The sequence below is a fragment of the Anomaloglossus baeobatrachus genome, chromosome 3 (genome assembly GCF_048569485.1).
Source record: "Anomaloglossus baeobatrachus isolate aAnoBae1 chromosome 3, aAnoBae1.hap1, whole genome shotgun sequence".
NCBI lineage: Eukaryota > Metazoa > Chordata > Amphibia > Anura > Aromobatidae > Anomaloglossus > Anomaloglossus baeobatrachus.
The window spans coordinates 439,921,075-439,943,243 of record NC_134355.1 but is presented as its reverse complement, the minus strand read 5'-3'; the positions used below and the strand labels follow the sequence as shown (position 1 = coordinate 439,943,243).

At 38.1% G+C, this 22,169-nt stretch overlaps 1 protein-coding gene across 1 annotated transcript in view; it reads left to right on the top strand.

Annotated features, from left to right (window-relative positions):
- The first annotated feature begins 449 nt into the window (after positions 1–449).
- Positions 450–22,169, top strand: part of LOC142297264 (uncharacterized) — a 280,648-nt gene continuing 258,928 nt past the window's right edge. Inside the window, exons 1-11 of the mRNA XM_075341519.1 lie at positions 450–456; positions 560–7,441; positions 8,381–8,503; positions 10,078–10,197; positions 13,479–13,589; positions 16,220–16,333; positions 17,475–17,585; positions 20,691–20,804; positions 20,882–20,995; positions 21,346–21,468; positions 21,596–21,720. Coding sequence (XP_075197634.1) covers positions 450–456; positions 560–7,441; positions 8,381–8,503; positions 10,078–10,197; positions 13,479–13,589; positions 16,220–16,333; positions 17,475–17,585; positions 20,691–20,804; positions 20,882–20,995; positions 21,346–21,468; positions 21,596–21,720 — 7,944 coding nt within the window. The remainder of the gene's footprint in view (positions 457–559; positions 7,442–8,380; positions 8,504–10,077; positions 10,198–13,478; positions 13,590–16,219; positions 16,334–17,474; positions 17,586–20,690; positions 20,805–20,881; positions 20,996–21,345; positions 21,469–21,595; positions 21,721–22,169) is intronic.

The following is a 22,169-nucleotide window of genomic DNA, read 5'->3' as shown; positions in this document are numbered from 1 at the left end:
AATGAGTGGCCCAAGAAGAAGAATGAGAGGCCGCGGAAGCAGTGTGACAGCCACCCCAGTGATCGGTGAGTATGAAGCGCTTGTTCCTAGTCCTTTGTGTTGGATTCTGGTCCACATAGATTATTTTTACCAGGGATCAATCCCCCGCTGACCCTGAGTCGGCAGAGGATTGATCTGTGAGTCCTCCCATCACTAGTGAGAAACGCAGGGACGAAAAACAAAAAGAAGTGACATGCTGCCTCTTTGTGGTCAGTTTCATCAGTTTCGTATCCATTTCAGCATTTTCCTCAGGCCCCCAGACCTCTTTGTTGAGTCTAGCAGAAAATTACTCACATTTCCCTTTGACTTGCATTGTATTTGCTATTCGGAATGAATACACGAGTATTACAAAGTACTTGTTATGAGTATAGCGAATACGAATATTTAGTACTCGCACATTTCTAATAAGCATGCAATGTATGAAATTGTATAAGATGTTAGTTATTAGTATACAAATTGAGCAGTTGTAAGATTAATTTTAAGAACGTTTTATAATGTTTTCTTTTATGTTATTTTCCAGCATGTGTTAATACCACAGATACTGATGTCAGTTCAATCGATGCTACAGAAGTGACTACAGAAGAAAGTATAACAGCTGATATCAGTACAAGTGATAATGCAAAAGGGACTACAGAAGAAAGTATATCAACATCTGATATCAGTACAAGTGATAATGCAAAAGGGACTACAGAAGAAAGTATATCAACATCTGATATCAGTACAAGTGATAATGCAAAAGGGACTACAGAAGAAAGTATATCAACATCTGATATCAGTACAAGTGATAATGCAAAAGGGACTACAGAAGAAAGTATATCAACATCTGATATCAGTACAAGTGATAATGCAAAAGGGACTACAGAAGAAAGTATAAGAACATCTGATATCAGTACAAGTGATAATGCAAAAGGGACTACAGAAGAAAGTATAACATCCGCTGATATCAGTACAAGTGATAATGCAAAAGGGACTACAGAAGAAAGTATATCAACATCTGATATCAGTACAAGTAATAATGCAAAAGGGACTACAGATGAAAGTATAGCCTCAGCTGATATCAGTACAAGTGTTTCTCCAGAAATGACTACAGATGAAAATATAACAACAGCTGATAACAGTACAAGTGGTAATCCAAAAGGGACTACAGAAGAAAGTATATCAACAGCTGATATCAGTACAAGTATTGCTCCAGAAGTGACTACAGATGAAAGTATATCTACAGCTGATCTCAGTACAAGTGCTCTTCCAGAATTGACTACAGATGAAATTATATCAACAGCTGATATCAGTACAAGTATTGCTCCAGAAGTGACTACAGATGAAAGTATATCTACAGCTGATCTCAGTACAAGTGCTCTTCCAGAATTGACAACAGAAGAAAGTATATCAACACCTGATATCAGTACAAGTGTTGCTCCAGAAGTGAATACAGATGAAAGTATATCAACAGCTGATATCAGTAAAAGTGATGATTCAAAAGTGACTACAGATGAAATTATATCAACAGCTGATATTAGTACAAGTGCTCTTCCAGAATTGACTACAGATGAAAGTATATCAACACCTGATATCAGTACAAGTGTTGCTCCAGAAGTGACTACAGATGAAAGAATATCAACAGCAGATATCAGTACAAGTGATAATCCAAAAAGGACTACAGAAGAAAGTATATCAGCAGCTGATATCAGTACAAGTGCTTTTCCAGAATTGACTACAGAAGAAAGTATATCAACAGCTGATATCAGTACAAGTGATAATCCAAAAGTGAGTACAGAAGAAAGTATATCAACAGCTGATATCAGTACAAGTGATAATCCAAAAGTGAGTACAGAAGAAAGTATGTCAACCGTAGATATCAGTACAAGTGCTCCTCCAGAATTCACTACAGAAGAAAGTATATCAACACCTGATATCAGTACAAGTGTTGCTCCAGAAGTGACTGCAGATGAAAGAATATCAACAGCAGATATCAGTACAAGTGATGATCCAAAAGTGACTACAGATGAAATTATATCAACAGCTGATATCAGTACAAGTGATAATCCAAAAGTGAGTACAGAAGAAAGGATATCAACTGTAGATATCAGTACAAGTGCTCCTCCAGAATTCACTACAGAAGAAAGTGTATCAACACCTTATATCAGTACAAGTGCTTCTACAGAAATAACTACAGAAGAAAGTAAATCAACACCTGATATCAGTTCTAGTGCTGCTCCAGAAGTGAGTACAGAAGAGAGTATATCAACAGCTGATATCAGTACAAGTGCTCCTCCAGAATTGACTACTGAAGAAAATATATCAACGCCTGATATCACTACAAGTGCTACTCCAGAAGTGAGTACAGGAGAACAAATATCAACATCTCATATTAGCACAAGTGCTCTTCCAGAATTCACTACAGAAGAAAGTATATCAACGCCTGATATCAGTTCTAGTGCTGCTCCAGAAGTGAGTACAGAAGAAAGTATATCAACAGCTGATATCAATACAAGTGATGCTCCAGAATTGACTACAAAAGAAAGTATATCAACGCCTCATATCAGTACAAATGCTCCTCCTGAATTGACTACTGAAGAAAATATATCAACGCCTGATATCACTACAAGTGCTACTCCAGAAGTGACTACAGAAGAACGTATATCAACATCTAATATCAGTACAAGTGCTCTTCCAGAATTGACTACAGAAGAAAGTATATCAACACCTGATATCAGTACAAGTGTTGATTCAGTAGTGACTACAGATGAAAGTATATCCCCTCATTTCAGTACAAGTTCTGCTCCACAAGTAACTACAGAAGAAAGTATATCAACAGCAGACATTAGTACAAGTGCTGCTCCAGAAGTATCTACAGATAAAAGTATAACAACGCCTGATATCACTACAAGTGCTACTCCAGAAGTGAGTACAGAAGAACAAATATCAACATCTCATATTAGCACAAGTGCTCTTCCAGAATTCACTACAGAAGAAAGTATATCAACACCTGATATCAGTACAAGTGCTTCTACAGAAATAACTACAGAAGAAAGTAAATCAACACCTGATATCAGTTCTAGTGCTGCTCCAGAAGTGAGTACAGAAGAGAGTATATCAACAGCTGATATCAGTACAAGTGCTCCTCCAGAATTGACTACTGAAGAAAATATATCAACGCCTGATATCACTACAAGTGCTACTCCAGAAGTGAGTACAGGAGAACAAATATCAACATCTCATATTAGCACAAGTGCTCTTCCAGAATTCACTACAGAAGAAAGTATATCAACGCCTGATATCAGTTCTAGTGCTGCTCCAGAAGTGAGTACAGAAGAGAGTATATCAACAGCTGATATCAATACAAGTGATGCTCCAGAATTGACTACAAAAGAAAGTATATCAACGCCTCATATCAGTACAAATGCTCCTCCTGAATTGACTACTGAAGAAAATATATCAACGCCTGATATCACTACAAGTGCTACTCCAGAAGTGACTACAGAAGAACGTATATCAACATCTAATATCAGTACAAGTGCTCTTCCAGAATTGACTACAGAAGAAAGTATATCAACACCTGATATCAGTACAAGTGTTGATTCAGTAGTGACTACAGATGAAAGTATATCCCCTCATTTCAGTACAAGTTCTGCTCCACAAGTAACTACAGAAGAAAGTATATCAACAGCAGACATTAGTACAAGTGCTGCTCCAGAAGTATCTACAGATGAAAGTATAACAACGCCTGATATCACTACAAGTGCTACTCCAGAAGTGAGTACAGAAGAACAAATATCAACATCTCATATTAGCACAAGTGCTCTTCCAGAATTCACTACAGAAGAAAGTATATCAACACCTGATATCAGTACAAGCGCTGCTACAGAACTAACTACAGAAGAAAGTATATCAACGCCTGATATCAGTTCTAGTGCTGCTCCAGAAGTGAGTACAGAAGAGAGTATATCAACAGCTGATATCAATACAAGTGATGCTCCAGAATTGACTACAAAAGAAAGTATATCAACGCCTCATATCAGTACAAATGCTCCTCCTGAATTGACTACTGAAGAAAATATATCAACGCCTGATATCACTACAAGTGCTACTCCAGAAGTGACTACAGAAGAACGTATATCAACATCTAATATCAGTACAAGTACTCTTCCAGAATTGACTACAGAAGAAAGTATATCAACACCTGATATCAGTACAAGTGTTGCTTCAGTAGTGACTACAGATGAAAGTATATCCCCTCATTTCAGTACAAGTTCTGCTCCACAAGTAACTACAGAAGAAAGTATATCAACAGCAGACATTAGTACAAGTGCTGATCCAGGAGTATCTACAGATGAAAGTATAACAACGCCTGATATCACTACAAGTGCTACTCCAGAAGTGAGTACAGAAGAACAAATATCAACATCTCATATTAGCACAAGTGCTCTTCCAGAATTCACTACAGAAGAAAGTATATCAACACCTGATATCAGTACAAGCGCTGCTACAGAACTAACTACAGAAGAAAGTATATCAACAGCAGACATTAGTACAAGTGCTGCTCCAGAAGTATCTACAGATGAAAGTATAACAACGCCTGATATCACTACAAGTGCTGCTCCAGAAGTTACTACAGAAGAAAGTATATCAACGCCTGATATCACTACAAGTGCTGCTCCAGAAGTGACTTCAGATGAAAGTATGTCAACTCCTCATTTCAGTACAAGTGCTGCTCCAGAAGTAACTACAGAAGAAAGTATATCAACAGCAGATATTAGTACAAGTGTTACTCCAGAAGTGACAACAGATGACAGTATTTCAACACCTGATATAACTACTAATGCTGCTCTAGAAGTTACAACAGATAGAAGTATATCAACACCTCATATCAATACAAATGCTCCTCCAGAATTGACTACAGTTGAAAGTATATCAATGACTGATATCAGTACAAGTGTTGCTCCAGAAGTGACTACAGATGAAAGGATATCAACTCCTCATTTCAGTACAAGTTCTGCTCTAGAAGTAACCACAGAAGAAAGTATATCAACGCCTCATATCAGTACAAGTGTTGCTCCAGAAATGACTACCGATGAAAGGATATCAACTCCTCATTTCAGTACAAGTTCTGCTCCAGAAGTAACTACAGAAGAAAGTATATCAACAGCAGATATTAGTACAAGTGCTACTCCAGAAGTGACAACAGATGAAAGTATTTCAACACCTGATATCAGTACAAGTGATGAACCAGAAATTACTACAAATGAAAATATATCAACACTTATTATTAGTACAAGTGCTACTCCAGAAGTGACTGCAGATGAAAATATAACAACACCCAGTATCATCAGCACCAGAGCTCCTCCAGAAAGTATATCAACACCTGATATCAGTAGAAGTGCTTCTATAGAAATCACTACAGATGAAAGTAAATCAACATCTGATATCAGCACAAGTGCTCCTTCAGAAGTGTCTTCTGAAGTAAACATAGTAACATCTGATATTAGCACAAGTGCTGCTCCTGATGTGAACACAGATGGAAGTACACTTTTCGTTTCAACAACTGGTATCAGTTTCTCTAGTGCAATAGAAGTAAGTACAGGTGAAAGCGTGTCAACGGTTGTAATAAATACCACTAACCCTCCAGCCGTAAGTACAGCTGAAATACTTTCAACACTTGACAAAAGTACCACCCTTGATTTAGGAGAAAGTACCTCCGCACAAATAGCAATAACTGATATAAATACCAGTAACACTCCAGTAAATACTGCTAAAGACACACCAACTGCTGATGGAACTATTAGTAATGCTCCAGAAGTATCAACAACTATGCTAAGTACCAGTATTGCTCCAGAGTTAAGTATCACAACAGGCACTTCAACTAATGTAAGTCCAAATACACACCTTGACTCAACAACTGCTTCACCAACACTGAAAACTGACAGCTTTACTACTACTACTGAGAATAAACTAAGCACATCAGGAATAAACCTAACAACCCAGCTAACAACTGACATCATACATGAAGTAAGTACAAATGAGGAAACATCTTCATTAGGTACTCCTAGCAGAGCACCTGTATCATCGTCCAAAACTGAAGAAAAGACAGCACATTCAGTGGAACCTAGCACTGCAACAGAAATGACCATAACTCAGAAAGAACCTGCTACAAACATCATCAACACCAGTACTGTTCCATCATCAACCAGTACAGCAAACTCAGCTGGAAGCCCAGCTTCTGGAATACCTATCATCACCATCACACAAAGTACCAGTACAACCAAACTAAGCACCATAGAACTTACAGCTTCACAAGGTATCAGTACAGCCAAAGTAAGCACCATAGAACCTACAACTATACAAAGTACCAGTACAGTGAAAGTAAACACCATAGAACCTACAACTATACAAAGTATCAGTACAGCCAAAGTAAGCACCATAGAACCTACAACTACACAAAGTACCAGTACAGCCAAAGTAAGCACCATAGAACCTACAACTATACAAAGTACCAGTACAGTCAAAGTAAGCACCACAGAACCTTCAACTACACAAAGTATTAGGACAGCCGAAGTAATCACCATAGAACCTTCAACTACACAAAGTATCAGTACAGCCAAAGTAAGCACCATAGAATCTACAACTACACAAAGTATCAGTACAGTCAAAGTAAACACCATCGAGCCTACAACTACACAAAGTACCAGTACAGCCAAAGTAAGCACCATAATAGAACCTACAACTATACAAACTATCAGTACGGCCAAGGTAAGCACCATAGAGCCTACAACTACACAAAGTGCCAGTACAGTTAAAGTAGGCACCACAGAACCTTTAACTACACAAAGTATCAGAACAGCCGCAGTAATCACCATAGAACCTTCAACTACACAAAGTATCAGTACAGCCAAAGTAAGCACCATAGAATCTACAACTACACAAAGTATCAGTACAGTCAAAGTAAGCACCATAGAGCCTACAAGTACACAAGGTACTAATACAGCCAAAGCAAGCACCATAGAGCCTAAAACTATACAAAGTACCAGTAAAGGCAAAGTAAGCACCATAGAACCTACAACTACACAAAGTATCAGCACAGCCAAAGTAAGCACCATAAAACCTACAAGTACACAAAGTACCAGTACATCCAAAGTAAGCACCATAGAAACTAAAGCTACACAAAGTACCAGTACATTCAAGGCAGAAACATCTGTATCATTATCATCACCGGCCACCTTGCCTGGTGTAAGCACAGGATACCCAACACTAATAACATCGGTGGGTGCACTGAATACAACTCTAATATCCTATACCCCCATAACATCATGGACCATGATGCCAACAAGCATTTCAACGCCTTTTGGATCCTTATCATCTACATCGGCATTGGCTGATTCTACAACGACAATGATAACTACAGCTTGTAAGTATTATATTTACCTCTGATTCCAATGAGAAGTAAATTTATGACTAATTACAAGAATTACCTGGAAATTAAATCTTTCACCTTTTTAGTATTGACTGGAAATTAACCTTATAGCTAAATAACTATTATGATGTAGTCACATATTCTAGCATATCAATGCTTAAAATATAAGATGCTGAAACCTTCAATAGGCTGTTGTAGTTCCTGCACAGCTGGGGAACCACCGGCTTTAAACCAATAATATATAGTAAAGTTTATTCTGGAGCAGATCTATAAAAAGCGTCATTCTATAGAATAGTTGTTTGTTTCAAAGCAATGCAATTTTATAACTATGTAAGCTCAGCAATCAGCAGGAACCCTAAGCAAAAAAGTGTAATGTCTTCTGGATAGTTTAATCCGTAATAGTTTGATCATATACAACACATTTCTAAGCTAAAGCATCACTTCAGTGTTTTTTATTTCCCTACTGGAATGGTGATTTAAGTCTAAGTCCCCTGCCCCCTATATTATAGTCACCTGCCGCCATCTTCATCTTTTTCCAGCTTCGCTTCTGTCATTCGACAGTGATTTGTGACCTGCCGGTTGCTCCAGTGTTTCAAGGAGCACACCGGAGGTTATAACTCAATACAAGTCTATGAAAGCCTTGTTCTGGCCTCATTCTGGCTCTCATAGACTTGTTGTGAGACCTTGTGACATCACTTCTGACTCCCAGCCAGTCAGAAGTCTCAGTCACAAGTGGGCAGGAGCAACCTTGATAAAAGGTGAAGACATCAGAAGGGGAATATAAGAACGGGGGCAGGAGACTTAGATTTAAAGCACCATTCCAGCACTGAAAAAAAAAACATGCTGGAGAGGTAATTTAATTATAACTGTGTACGTAAATCTCATTATCAACTGGAATTATCTGCTTATACAATTAATATTTCCTTCTAACAGCAATTATCGTATGCAACCTCCCTTGTGAGAATGGCATATGTTATTTCAAGTCTGGATCACCTGCATGTCGGTGCAACAATGGCTTTATTCCTGATCCTACGCAGTCAGAGAGAATGTGTATAGGTGAGTTTACTAATTTAGTTTTGTACTTCAGTAGAATTAATTAATTATTGAATATTATTAATTTATCTACCGCAACCCCCCTGCCCACCCAAAAAAAACTAAATGGAAAAAGAAGGCAGCACAAGCTTACGAATTATAATTTGGTACCAACAAATTGATTGTAACAAAACACCCTCTAATACACAAAAGACCTAAAAAAGTTGGAAACATGCAAAAAACAGGTTCCATATTGAAAAATTAAAGTAATGTTTTATTGGACTATGTGAACAGATAGCAACGTTTTGGCTCAAATATAGGTGAGGTTTGAGAAAAGTTCACTGGTACTTGAGCTGAAACATTGCCACTTGTTCACATGGGCCAATAAAACAATACAGTTTTTTTTTATGTGAAACCTATTTAAGGCTACTTTACACGCTACGATTTCATATGCAATCTTGTATGTGATGCAACATGCTCAGGTCGTATATTCGATCTGCAGAGATCGTACATAGGTCGTCTCTGAGCCGTCACACGTGCATATTCTATATGATAAAATTATCAAAGAGAAAAGTCGGGCACTGCAGCCTAGGTTGCCAGGCAGTGGAGCCGTACTCACAGTTCTGGAGCAATCAGCTGTTTTCTGGACGTCATATGTTCCTGTGCTGATGGTGCCTAACCGAGTGGTGCTCAGCGAGCAGCATAGCAAAGTTCCAGTAATCCAGAAAAAGAAGGCGGCAGCTCACAGGGTAAGTGGCCAAAAATCTTAATTCTGCTATCGTAGACAAGCTCAGGAACAGTGACGGGAGGACGGAGTGCAGGGACGGGAAGCGGACGACAGCCTGTTTCGCGCTGTGAATAGCGCTTTGACAAGTCCTGACTTGACTTGTCAAAGCGCTACTCACAGCGCGAAACAGGCTGTCGTCCGCTCCCCATCCCTGCACTCCGTCCTCCCCTCACTGTTCCTGAGCTTGTCTGCGATAGCAGAATTAAGTTTTTTGGCCACTTACCCTGTGAGCTGCTGCCTTCTTTTTCTGGATTACTGGAACATATTCTATACGATGCCACATCGATCAATATCTCGTTAGATCTACCGGACCGCAGACAGGGATAAATGATTAACATTACACGAGTTGCGTATGCCTTATAAAGCATGAAGGACAATTCGTTACGCAGTTGGTACTACCAATCATAGCGGTGGGCATGAGGCATGGCGTGGAGAGACACGCCCGCGTCGCATATGACGTACATAAGAACGACGAGGCTCGTCGTTGTTAGGGTGTCACACGTATCAATATACCAGTTTCGTTCAACAAAACGAACAATATTTAGAAAATGAACGACGTGTATGCGATCAACGTTTTTGCGCACAATCAGGGTCACACGTAGGTGTCACACGCAACGACGTCACTAACAATGCCGGATGTGCGTCACTTACGACGTGACCCCGCCGACATCTCGTAAGATATATTGTAGCATGTAAAGCCCGCTTTAGAGTGGTCTTTCTTTCTTTCTCTTTCTTTCTTTCTTTTTTTTGTTTCTTTTCTTTTATTCACAATATAGAACTTTTAGACTCGGTCTACTTTCGTGTCTTACAGATGTCGATGAATGTGCACAGAATATCTGTGATCAGTTCTGCGCCAACACTATCGGTGGATTTGTGTGCTCATGTCAAGATGGTTACTATCCAAATCCAGCCAGCCCTACGAAGTGCATCCGTAAGACTAAACTTTAATGAGCTCTAATTTAATAAAGCTAAATAATGAATGGTAGAGCTAAATAATGAAAGGTAGTATAAGATGTATTAGATATAAGGTTATTGCATCAGTAACAATGTATTAATAGAGAATATTAGTAGGCAGAACCAGTATAGAATATATTTTACCTGAATGCATCCAGACCTCATTCACAGTTCTTGTATACTGTAGGATTTACCAGACCAAACAAAAAAATGTAGCAAGGTCAAATAAACAATTAAATACTTTATTATTAAAAAACAGTGACAAGATTGCAGAAATCCCAATATTGTTCTGGTATGTAATTGGCTATAAATGAAAAACCCAGAACCAATAGAATGTATAGCAGTATTTTAAGCAGCAATGTGTATAAATTAAAAAATGTGCATATGTATACCCAAAGGGACAACTAGCAATATTTATGGTTAAAGTGTTGTGTGCAAACCTAAAATGAATCCATGAAAAATAAACTGCACATATATCAATTGTCACAATAATTATCAGTATAAAGCTCAGGTACTAAACAATGAATAGTATACAGCAATATAAGTGCAAAGTGCAACCATTTGTCAATATGGCTATACACAGGGCAAAAGGTGAAAGTCTGATATAACTAGTAGTAAATAGAAGTAGTTAGATGAAGTATTGCTGCTGAAAAATTTGTATGTTACTCATAAGTAAGAGTATAAAGATACATCACCTGGACAGGGACTGTGTGCACATGTGATGCCCAATGCCGATGCACGTTTCAGTGTGTCCTTCATCAGGGTTTGCAGTCATCATGGCAGATCAAGGTTTAAATAATGTATTCCAGCCAATCATAATGCCTGTTTGTAATTTGGTCATGGTGACCCCCTGCTAACCACAGCTACACAGTGCAACAACGTCATGAGCATGACACGTGCAGTGCTGGGTGGAGAGAGGAGGCACAGTGGGACACGGAGCACATCTGCCCACTACCCAGAATGGTTTAAGTAAGATGCGATCACATTATCCAATGACACACAGTGTGTGCATGTGTTATATACCCTGAGATCCACAGCTAATCAAAGGCACACAATGCAAGGAGCCATAAAAAAGTGGCATGCACCACATGACACTGAAGGGGAGAGGGTCGGCAGGGCAAAGCAGACACACACGTCATATAAGATAGTAAATTAATCACATGTGTGTCAACCCGCAGTTGTATACAGTACAATGGATATATGTGATAAGATCCAATACCACAGTAGAGATATATGAAAAATAAAATAAAGAACATCATATGGGTAAAACACATTACAAACATGAGAATGTAATATCACAAAAAGCCACAAGGTGGCAACCATATACCAGCATACTGAATAGCCAGGCAGCTCATATATATGGTTACAATTTGCAGTAAGTTGAATGTGTTTGGGGTGAGGACATTATATACATAGAACAAAAGTATATATGTGATAATACAATAAAGTATATATATATATATATATATATATATATATATTTACATATATGTACATACCAAAATGAGGAATATAAAACCATGTATAGATATATAAATATAGGAAGAGGATGTAGGGTAAGGGGAGTGAGACTAGTGAGGAAGTGAAAACAGGGGGTGAGAAGTGGAAATATTCATGCATATGTATGTGCACTACATGTGCATAAGTGTCGGAACAGGAGATAGCAACTAAGATTGGGTGTTCTTGAACTAATTCTTGTAGGATTTATCAGCATTGATTATCAGCAACAGAAAAAGCTCCTGACAACAAGGTGTTTTTTCCTGTAACCCCAAATCACCTGTATACATGTATCTCACTCTAAATGCAGTGGCATGTAATAGTTTGGGCACCCCTGGTTAAATTACTGTTACTGTGAACAGTTACATAAGTTGAAGATTAAATGATCTCTAAAAGACAATGTTAAAGATGATACATTTCCTTTGTATTTTAGGCAAAAAAATATACATTTTCATCTTTTACACTTTAAAAGTTACAAAAAGGAAAATAGGCTGATGCAAAAGTGTTTGCACCCTTGGAGATTTGTGAGGTCAGATAACTTTGACCAAGGTTTCAGACCTCATTTAGCCTGTTAGGGCTATGCCTTGTTCACTATCATTGTTAGGAAAAGCCAGATGGTGCAAATGTCACAGCTTTATAAAAACCTAGCCTCCTCTAACCTTGTGACAAAAAAACAACAGCCATGAGTTGGAAAACTAAGCAAAATTTCAGTGAAAACTGCACTTTAGGAAGATTTAGCAGACTCTGGAGTTGTGGTTCATTGTTCTACTGTTGAGAGACACCTGCACAAATATGACCTTAACGGAAGAGTCAACAGAAGAATAGCTCTCCTGCGTCCTCACCATAAAGTTCAATTTCAAAAGTATGCAAAATAACGTCTAAACAAGCCTGATGCATTTTGGAAACAAGTCCTGTGCACTGATTAGGTAAATATAGAAGTCTTTGGCCACAATGATCAGCGGTATATGTGGAGAAAAAAGGCATAGAATTTCAGGAAAAGAACATAACACCAACCATTAATCATGGGGTGGACCAATCATGCTTTGGGGTTTTATTGCAGCCAATGGCACAGGGAACAATTCACAGGTCGAAAGAGGATTGAATTCTATGAAATTTCAACAAATTCTGGATGCAAACATAACGGCAGCTGTAAAAAGGCTGAAGTGGAAAAAAGATGGCTTCTACAAATGGATAATGATCATACACACACACACGTCAAAATCCACAATAGATTACCTCAGAAGGCGTAAGCTGAAGGTTTTACAATGGGCCCCACAGTCCCCTGATCATTGAAATTCTGTGGCTAGACCTCAAAAGAGCAGTGCACGCAAGATGATCCAGGAATCTCACAGAACTGGAGGACTTCTCCAAGGAAGAATGGATGAAAATCCATCAAACAGGATTTGAAAGACTTGACTGGCTAGAAGCATTTACAAGTTGTAATACTTCCCAAGGGTGTGTTTCTTACTACTAACCATGCAGGCTGCCCAAATTTTTGCATTGGACATTTTCCAATGTAAAAGATGACAATGTTTTTTCTTCTTTGCCTAAAATATAAAGGAAATGTGTCATTTTTTAACATTATGCCTTTTAGAGATCATTTCATCTTCAACTTGCTTAACTGTTCACAATAACAATAATTTTTACCAGGGGTGCCCAAACTTTTACTTGCCACTGTAATTTCTTATCCTGTTTTTGTATTCTGCTTCTATCTTTCCTCATATATCACATGAAATAATTTGATTTATTATTGTTTATTAGAAAAAGATTATTGCAGTAATTCCCCATGTGTCAATGGCCAGTGCATTAGTGGAAAATATGGATTTACCTGCTCCTGTTCCAGTGGATGGGAGGGACAAACTTGTGACACAGGTAAATAAAAGTGCAAACAAAATAAGACACTATGGGCCTGATTCATCTTTTGTGATTTATTGGATTCACTTTTCTTTTTTTGTCTTGTAGTGTTCACTGACATTTTTTGAGAAAAATTCTTGAAAATGTCGCATACAGTTAATATAAGTTGAAAATCCTTAACCTCTTCATGATTGGGGCCAATGTCTAGTTTTGCATTTCCCTTTTCTTCTCCCCTTCATACTAGAGCCATAACTTTTTTGTTTAAAAATGTTTGATTGAAATTTTTAACTTTTAACAACATAAAATATAAAGTTCAACACAGAATGATTTCCCCACACAGGGGGTCACAAGTATTAAGGTGTACAAGGTGGCCATAACATAACCTAAGGTGTTTGGAGCTGTGTGCAGACTGACCCAGTGGACAGAATTGGCTGAAAATTGGTATGTATGCTATTCAAGGCATGGGGAAATGGAAGGCATCTTAAAAATGTTTTGATGATAATATGTTTTGAGGCAACAGGGTTACTGAGTGTTCAGTGAGGGCATGGAGAACTTTCCAGACTGTGCTGTAGGGAGCCCCAATTGCCTGGAAACACTGCGTGCATTACTGTTCCCGGCAGTATTGTTCCACGATGGCAGCGGCAATGTCCTCCACAACCTCTCTGCTTACCGGTCATCACCTGTGCCCTGGCTGAACGCTCAGTAACCCTGTTGCCTCAAAATATGTCATCATCTGTCTCAGCAAAGTTTTGGTATAAAAACATTTTTAAGATGCCTTCCATTTCCCCATGCCTTGAATGGCATACATACCAATTTTCAAGCACTTCTGTCCACTGGGTCAGTCTGCACACGACTCCAAACACCTTAGGTTATTTTATGGTAACCTAGTATATTCTGACAATCAAATAAGTAGAAAGGAAAAGAAAAAAAAGAGAAGAGAAAAAAAGGAGGGAAGAGGGAGGATCCTTGTCAAGGAAGAACATCCTGGTAGTTAGTATATTTGTACACTGTTTAACATAGTAATTTGGGACAAATGAAGCCTCTTAAATGAGTCAATAAGCAGAGCATACTCTGTGTATAACATTAGAGCCATAACTATTTTTCTGGCCACATAGACATACAAGGGCTTGTATTTTGTGGGACGAGTTGTACATCTGAATGACACCACTAAGTTTATCATATAGTGTACTGGAAAAAATTCCAAATGGGGAGAAAATGGGAAAAAAACCCACAATTCTGACATGGTTTTTGGGTATTATTTTTACGGTGTAGATTTTGTAGTAAGAATCACCTTGTAGTAAGATTCTCCTCATCAGTACGATTATGGCGATACCAAACACGCCAAGTTTATCCTTATTATTATTATTATTATTATTATAGTGGTGAAAAAAAAATCATAAGTTCATAAAAATCTTTGGGTGGTTGTGTCCCCATTTTCCAAGACCCGTAATGTTTTCATTTTTCGCTCTGTAGAGCAGTATGATGACTTATTTTTTGAGGGGTGAGTCATCATTTTTGTTGGTACCATTTTGGTGTAGATATGATGTTTTTATCACTCGTTATAGTATTTCTTTTTGTTTATAGTGTTTAATGATTGGAATAATTAGTTTACAATTTTGATGGCTCAAACTTTTCTGAAAGCGGTGTTACCAAATACGTGTATTTTTTTAATCATCTTTATTTTTAATGGGGCAAAAGAATTATGATTTGAACTTTTACATTTTTAGTTTTATTTCATATTTAAAACTTTTTTTTACTTTTAACTGTTCTTAATAGTCTTCAATAGACTTGAAGCTGTGATCGTCTGATCACCTGATCCATTGCACCATAGCATTGCTAGATATAGTAAAAATCACAGTCTACTTTGAAGCTTGGCCACAAGCAGGGTTTCAAAGATGCACTGGTATAACAAGCATGGAGGTCTTCAGCAGATACCCTGCTGTCATAGAAACCCATTAGCGACCTACGATCACATCACCCCTCACGATGGGCGCTTAAAATGGCACCCCCCCCATGCCGGCACATGTTAATTTCCGCTGTCAGAGTTTGACAGTGGGATTTAACATGTTAACAATCGCGGACTGAGCTCAATTCCACCCACAATTGTTAGAGGTAGGTCCTGGTTGCAATACACAGCCATTCTCGGCTGAGTATGGATCGAGCTCACCCTGCAAGCCCACTCCATACACCCGATCCCAACTTGCACTATACATATATAGCAAATGTTATGAAAGGAATAAAAGTCTCAAAAGTGCACCAAATTAAGGACGCCTACAGAAAACTTACTACAAGGGAGGGACTGGAGCTAAGCGGCAGAAAAATTGGTAAATGTGTAAAAGTCGCATTTCATGAATTTTTCTAAAACATATGGATAAACAAAGTTGTTAAGAAAAAAAATTAAAAAAGACTTAAAAAAGAAAGATAACTTAAATAGTGGCACAAATTGTATAGAAAATAATGCACAAATACTAAAGCCAGAAAGGAGCAAATAACTAGAAAATTTGAGAAATGGCAACAATGAAACAGGGCCTATGTAGTAACTGTCATATAGGTGAGCGGTTGGTCACTGGACCTTCATCTTGGATTCATTATTACATTATTTTGAGCTTTATTATCATGGATTTCTTGATTTCTATTTTCTTCACCAGATATTAATGAATGTACTAGAAACAACCCCTGTGCTAAAGGCACCTGTGTTAACACCCCTGGCTCTTACACGTGTCGGTGTAGACCCGGATGGACAGGACCACAGTGTACTATTGGTAAGGCGTGATTATGGTTTTCTTCTTTTATTTATATATATATATATATATATATATATATATATATATATATATATATATATATATATATATATATATATATCTCACCAGCTCCTTAATATTATTACTTTTCATAACCAGTGAAATACACATATTATATTACTACTTGTGAGTAGATTCTATTTCTTAAATAGTAATATTGTGGGAAACTGAACCTTAAAAGCACCTGGATTATGGAAATCTTTGCAGTAAATCTGTCTAATAGTAGGAAACATCTTTTCATAGAGTCTGATATCCTCATGAGATGCAACTGTAAAAGAACAGGGTAATTGCTAGAGATTAGCAGATCAGTCTAGACCAGTGCTCCCTGGCAAAGGACAAATTTCCTTAATTTCCAGTATCCATGGCTTTACTTATAATTGGCTGGGCTGGCAAAATGTCACTTTTGTGCGACAGGATGAATGCAAGGTGACAACTCAAGCACCATGCCAGGGAACCTGGAAGCTCAGGAAATTCGCTCAGTTTCTTTTCACGGCCAAAGAACACTGACTTGGATTATGGATCGGTGTTGTGTTAAGCAATCCAGTTATCTCTAGTCATTGTTATTACTGTTCGAGAAAGTGAATAGGTATTTCTGGGATAATGTTACATCAAAGGAAACATCACTTGGTAAAGTCCATCTCTAAAGTAAACTTATTTGATTCCATCACTACCAAACTAAAGGCAACTTACAAGGTCCAATTATCTTTAGGATTTTGGTATTTCCAAGCTATTGTGATTTCAGTTGCTCTCAGTGAATGAAGAAGATAATAGTATAAAACTATGAATTTTTCACCATTTGCATAAACTGCACAAATAAAACAATGTCATCCTCAGCATTATCAGGAAATGTGTGGAAAAGAGCTGCCGGTAGGTCGTAGTGACAACCGGTACCTCAGCTGCAGCCAGAATACTCCTGATAGACATGTCCACCAAATCCCTGCAATGACCCGACGTATAGCATGACCTTATTTTGTAATCACAGGGCAGAAAATGACAGGTTTATTTAATAAAAGGTTGTATAGTGTTCTATGTTTTGCTTGTTCTATTACAATGAATGCATGGAAAGGACAATAAATTGTTTTTATTTATTTTACCACAGATGTGGATGAGTGTTCGGTAAATCCATGTTCAAATGGCGTTTGCAGTAACACTCCTGGAAGTTATTTCTGTAATTGCAACTCTGGCTACACTGGTGTAAACTGTGCTGAAGGTAAGATGCAGCCTGCAATTACATATACTATTGCAAATATAACATGTTGTCACTATACAGCCTACAAATATACTATTGTAAACATAACATATTGTCACCATACAGCCCACAATTATACTATTGTAAATATAACATATTGTCACCATACAACCTACAATTATACTATTGTAAATATAACACATTATCTATCTATCTATTTATCTATCTATCTATCTATCTATCCATCTATCTATCTATCTATCTATCTATCTATCTATCTATCTATCTATCTACCTATCTATCTGTCTATTTATAGACACATATATTAGCCTCTGCCTCCCTCTGTCTCTCTATCTCTCTCTATCTCTCTCTATAGTGTATATACTGTACAATTGTACATATATATATATATATATATATATATATATATATATATATATATATATATAATATATTGTGTGGATGAATGACACAAAATAGAGATTTTTGGTGTAAATGAGATACATTATGTTTAGAGAAAGGAAAGCACTACAGCATACAATCTCATACTAACTGTGAAGTACAGTGCTACTAGTAGTGCTATCAAGGTTTTGGCCTGTTTTGCAGTATCTGGGCCAGTACGACCTGTCATCATTGATAGAACAATACATTTTGAATTATACCAGCAAATTCTAAATAAAAATGTTATAACATTTCTCCATGAGATGAATTTCAATAAAACTGGTATTTCCCTAAGACAATGACCCAAAGCACACAAGTAGGTCTAAAAAAGAATGCTTCTAGAAAAATAACCTTAACACTTTGGAATGGCCAAGTCAAAGTCCAGACCGTAAAGTGTTATTCCCATCTCCAAGATCCTATCCAAATATGTAGTAGGTGTAATAATAATAATATTAGCAAATACGTTCAATTAGAAATGCAGTATAGTTCTCCTCATTAGCTATGTCGCTTACCTCATGTCCAGGGCATTGCAGGACCTCAAGTAACCATAGTCACGACCATGCGTATAGTCATGGATATCTAAGGTCCTGCATAAATCAATATTACAGATAAAAATAAGACACTTTAAGATAAATATTATCATTGAAATGTGCTCTTTCTTAATTCATAAGCCACTTCTTCTGCTGCTTCCGGAACTCACCATTTACGCTGGAAAAACTGCTGAAATCCATTTTGGTCAAAACAAGACAGATTGCCAACACAGTGAGATTTCAGGTTAAAGACCCAAGTGTAGTCTATGGAGGAGGAGGAAGGAGTGAGAGGTGTACTGCCCCAGCATCAGCATCCAAGACTGCTCGGATCTGGATCTGCGGTGGCTTGAGGGGTCTCCGGACCCGGGAAAGGTCGTGCGGCCTCTTGAAATAAAAGGGGGTATTTACAGGGGGTTGTGTGTTGTGTGTTGATAGTTTGTGATGCCACCCATGGTGTGTGGTAAGGTGGAATACCACCGCTGCTGTTGGGAGCACCCGGTGGCGATGGGATGGCAGCCAGGTATTTAAGCCCTCCGTGGGTAGAAGGGATGCCCTGGGGCTCGGTGATGGTAGTGAGGGGATACCGTTGGGGAGGAAAGGGTCACTGCGTACTCACTCAGTCCAATAACGCGGACACCGACAATTGTAAACCAAATCGGGTGAACTACCAGGACGCTTGAAGCTACTTCCCGACTTAGGGTCCACATACCCCGCCGTGCCCTGGCCCCTGCCTGGAGATGGCTCAAAGCTGCCGGCTACCCTCCTCGGCAGTTCCATGCTCCTTGACACGATCCCCTGCGACTGGGGTTCCAGCTCCTACCATACCCAGACTAACGTCTACCACCTAGTCTTAGCAAGGAGCCCAGCTCCTGACCTCCTCCAACTGACTTGTGACCTCTCCTCACGAGAGTCAACACACGACTCACTGCTCCTGACACTCCTGACTCTCCCAAACCAACCCCCCAAGTGGGTGGCCCTATTCCTTTCAGGCTACCCATTGGTGTGTCTGGTGGGTGTGGTGCAGAGTGTTTCTAGGATTTCGATTGGCTTGTTCTTAGCAACACCAAAGGTCTGGGACCCGTATCCAACGAGGATGCGCATACTGTGCAGAAGGGCAGATTGCACAATAGCCTGTGACGACCTGATATGCCAGAGCGTCACAGTACCACTTAGCACCATGAGAAACAACACAAATACATCCTTCAGAGAAGACATGTCAAAAATGTAGCAAAGACATCATATAATAGCCAGAAATTGTGTTATTCCTCATACACACACAAACACAACAGCCTATTCTGAAAAGTTACTTGAAACAACGGGAATGGCTGATTTTACCCTTCCTGCTGCCTAAAATGAAATTTAAAATGGCACACGTTATGCAGTGCAGTATAAACCTGCAGTGAATAAATGAAATCCTGATGTTTTTTATGTTTTTTTATGACTTCCATTGTGTGGTAAATATGACCAGAAATCAGGATTCAGGATTTTATCGATGATAAAGATTGCGGAAATTCCAAATTTTCACTATTTTTTGAGACCCGTAAAGTTTTGTTTTTCTGTCAATGGATCTGTATAAGGCCTTGTTTTTTTTCCGAATGATGAGTAAATTTGTGATACATACAACACTTTTATTTTTATTGCATTATTTTAGGGAAGTGAGGTGACCAAAAATACTCTTTTCTGGTATTCTGATTTTTTTTCCTTCCAGAGTTTGTTATGGCTTAATTAATTTTATATTTTGATAGATTGGGCTTTTAGGGAGGCGGCAATACAAAATATTTTTTTTTTCTATATTTCTTTCATTTTAATCGGCGAAAAGTAGTGATTTTTCCATTACATACTCTTACAGACAGATGAAAACTAAGTAACTTATCAAACATGTACTGCATACTGTGGTGTCAGCTCATCAGCCCTCTCTACACGAGTTTTTAGGTGGGGATCTCTGGGGGCATTAATTTGGGCGATTCTTTAGACAGCCACTTGTCGAAGCTAGGTGCTCATCTCGCCTCATGGCAGAAGTGGCCCTGAAGATGGATACACATTAGTACATGAGGAGGCAGTACTAGAAGAAGTAATTTCTTCAAATATCATCCCAGTCACTGATGAATTTATAATTATTATTATCATAATTAGTAATACATTTTTTTCCCCACAGTTATTAACCAGTGTCTGAGTAGCCCGTGTAGAAATGGAGCCACCTGTAATAATTCCCCCAATGGTTTCTCCTGCTCCTGTGTTCCTGGATTCACTGGCAGATTCTGTGAAATAAGTGAGTACCAGAGAGACTGAGGGGATCTGTGACTGTTATTTCATCTTTACTGATGAAATCCTAACGTTCTCTTACAGATATTAATGATTGCACCAGAACATCATGTAGTAATGGAGGTGTCTGTATTGATTTGATAAACAATTTCATCTGCTCCTGTCCATCTAACTGGCAAGGAAAAAGCTGTAACATTGGTAATGTACTATTATTATTGCTTTGTTATGAGAAGAATTTAAGACATTTAACTTCTTCAAACCATAGCCAATTTTATTTTTTGGGGGAGGTTTCATTTTTAACTCTCCTTTTTTAAATAGTGATTTACAGCAGCATTTAAGTGGTTGACAGCAGCGAACAGCAGGTATGCTGTTTACTGCTATTGGTGGCAGATATATCAACTAGCTGGTATTTGCCCTGTGTGGAGCAGGTTCTGCTTCTCAGCCTCCCCTGAAGGCCCTAACATGCTCAAGATGTATATATCTATCATGGAGAGTGAAAGGTTTTATCCATATTAAACCTCTAATTTATTACTGTCCATGCTTTCCAGATGTGGATGAATGTTCAACTGGGCGTAACTGGTGCAGCCCTAACGCCGTATGTACAAACACCCCGGGGTCATATTATTGCACTTGTAACTCTGGATATATCGGTGATGGATTTACCTGCAAAGGTACAAAGTGGATTTTTCTATTTTTCCTACTTGCAACCTAAATTTTTTTTTCTGGCACAGTTAATCTTCATATAATATAATATGATATAAATCTATAATTTACATTTTTATATTATCTTTATCCCAGAGGACAGATTATTTGAATACCGAAGTGGAAAACAAGCTACATTGCGCTATCAAGACTTTGTTTCTCCAATGATTGACATCCCAACAGGTTTTCCTTTTGGTGCATCATTTTACAGCATGTTATATGTAAGTTATTTACAACAATTAATATGTTACACACCAATAGAAGGTGACCAATCATAACAGCATTACACAGTCTGTTAGGTGAACATCTGCATTCAAATATTCTATTGGAGCCATGAGTTAATAGGGGGTACCTCCTGCTCAGGACCCCTATGTATTAATCAAAGCAGAGATTGTTTTTTTGTGAGCATTTCTCTCTCTGAAAAACCCAGAATGTCTGTGTATTACATGGACAAATCATTACGCTATTGATATCAATGGGAATCTTGTAACATTTCATATATCTTGTATTGAAGCTGTAACGAAATTAAGTAAATCCAGTCTCCCCAAAGACTACATCTAATTAAACAGGATTTTTGCACTGGAATGTTCAGTGATCAGTTCATCATGAAACCCATATTTTTTTATATTTTAATTCCATATTGATGGATATTATTTCTAGTCTGTACTTA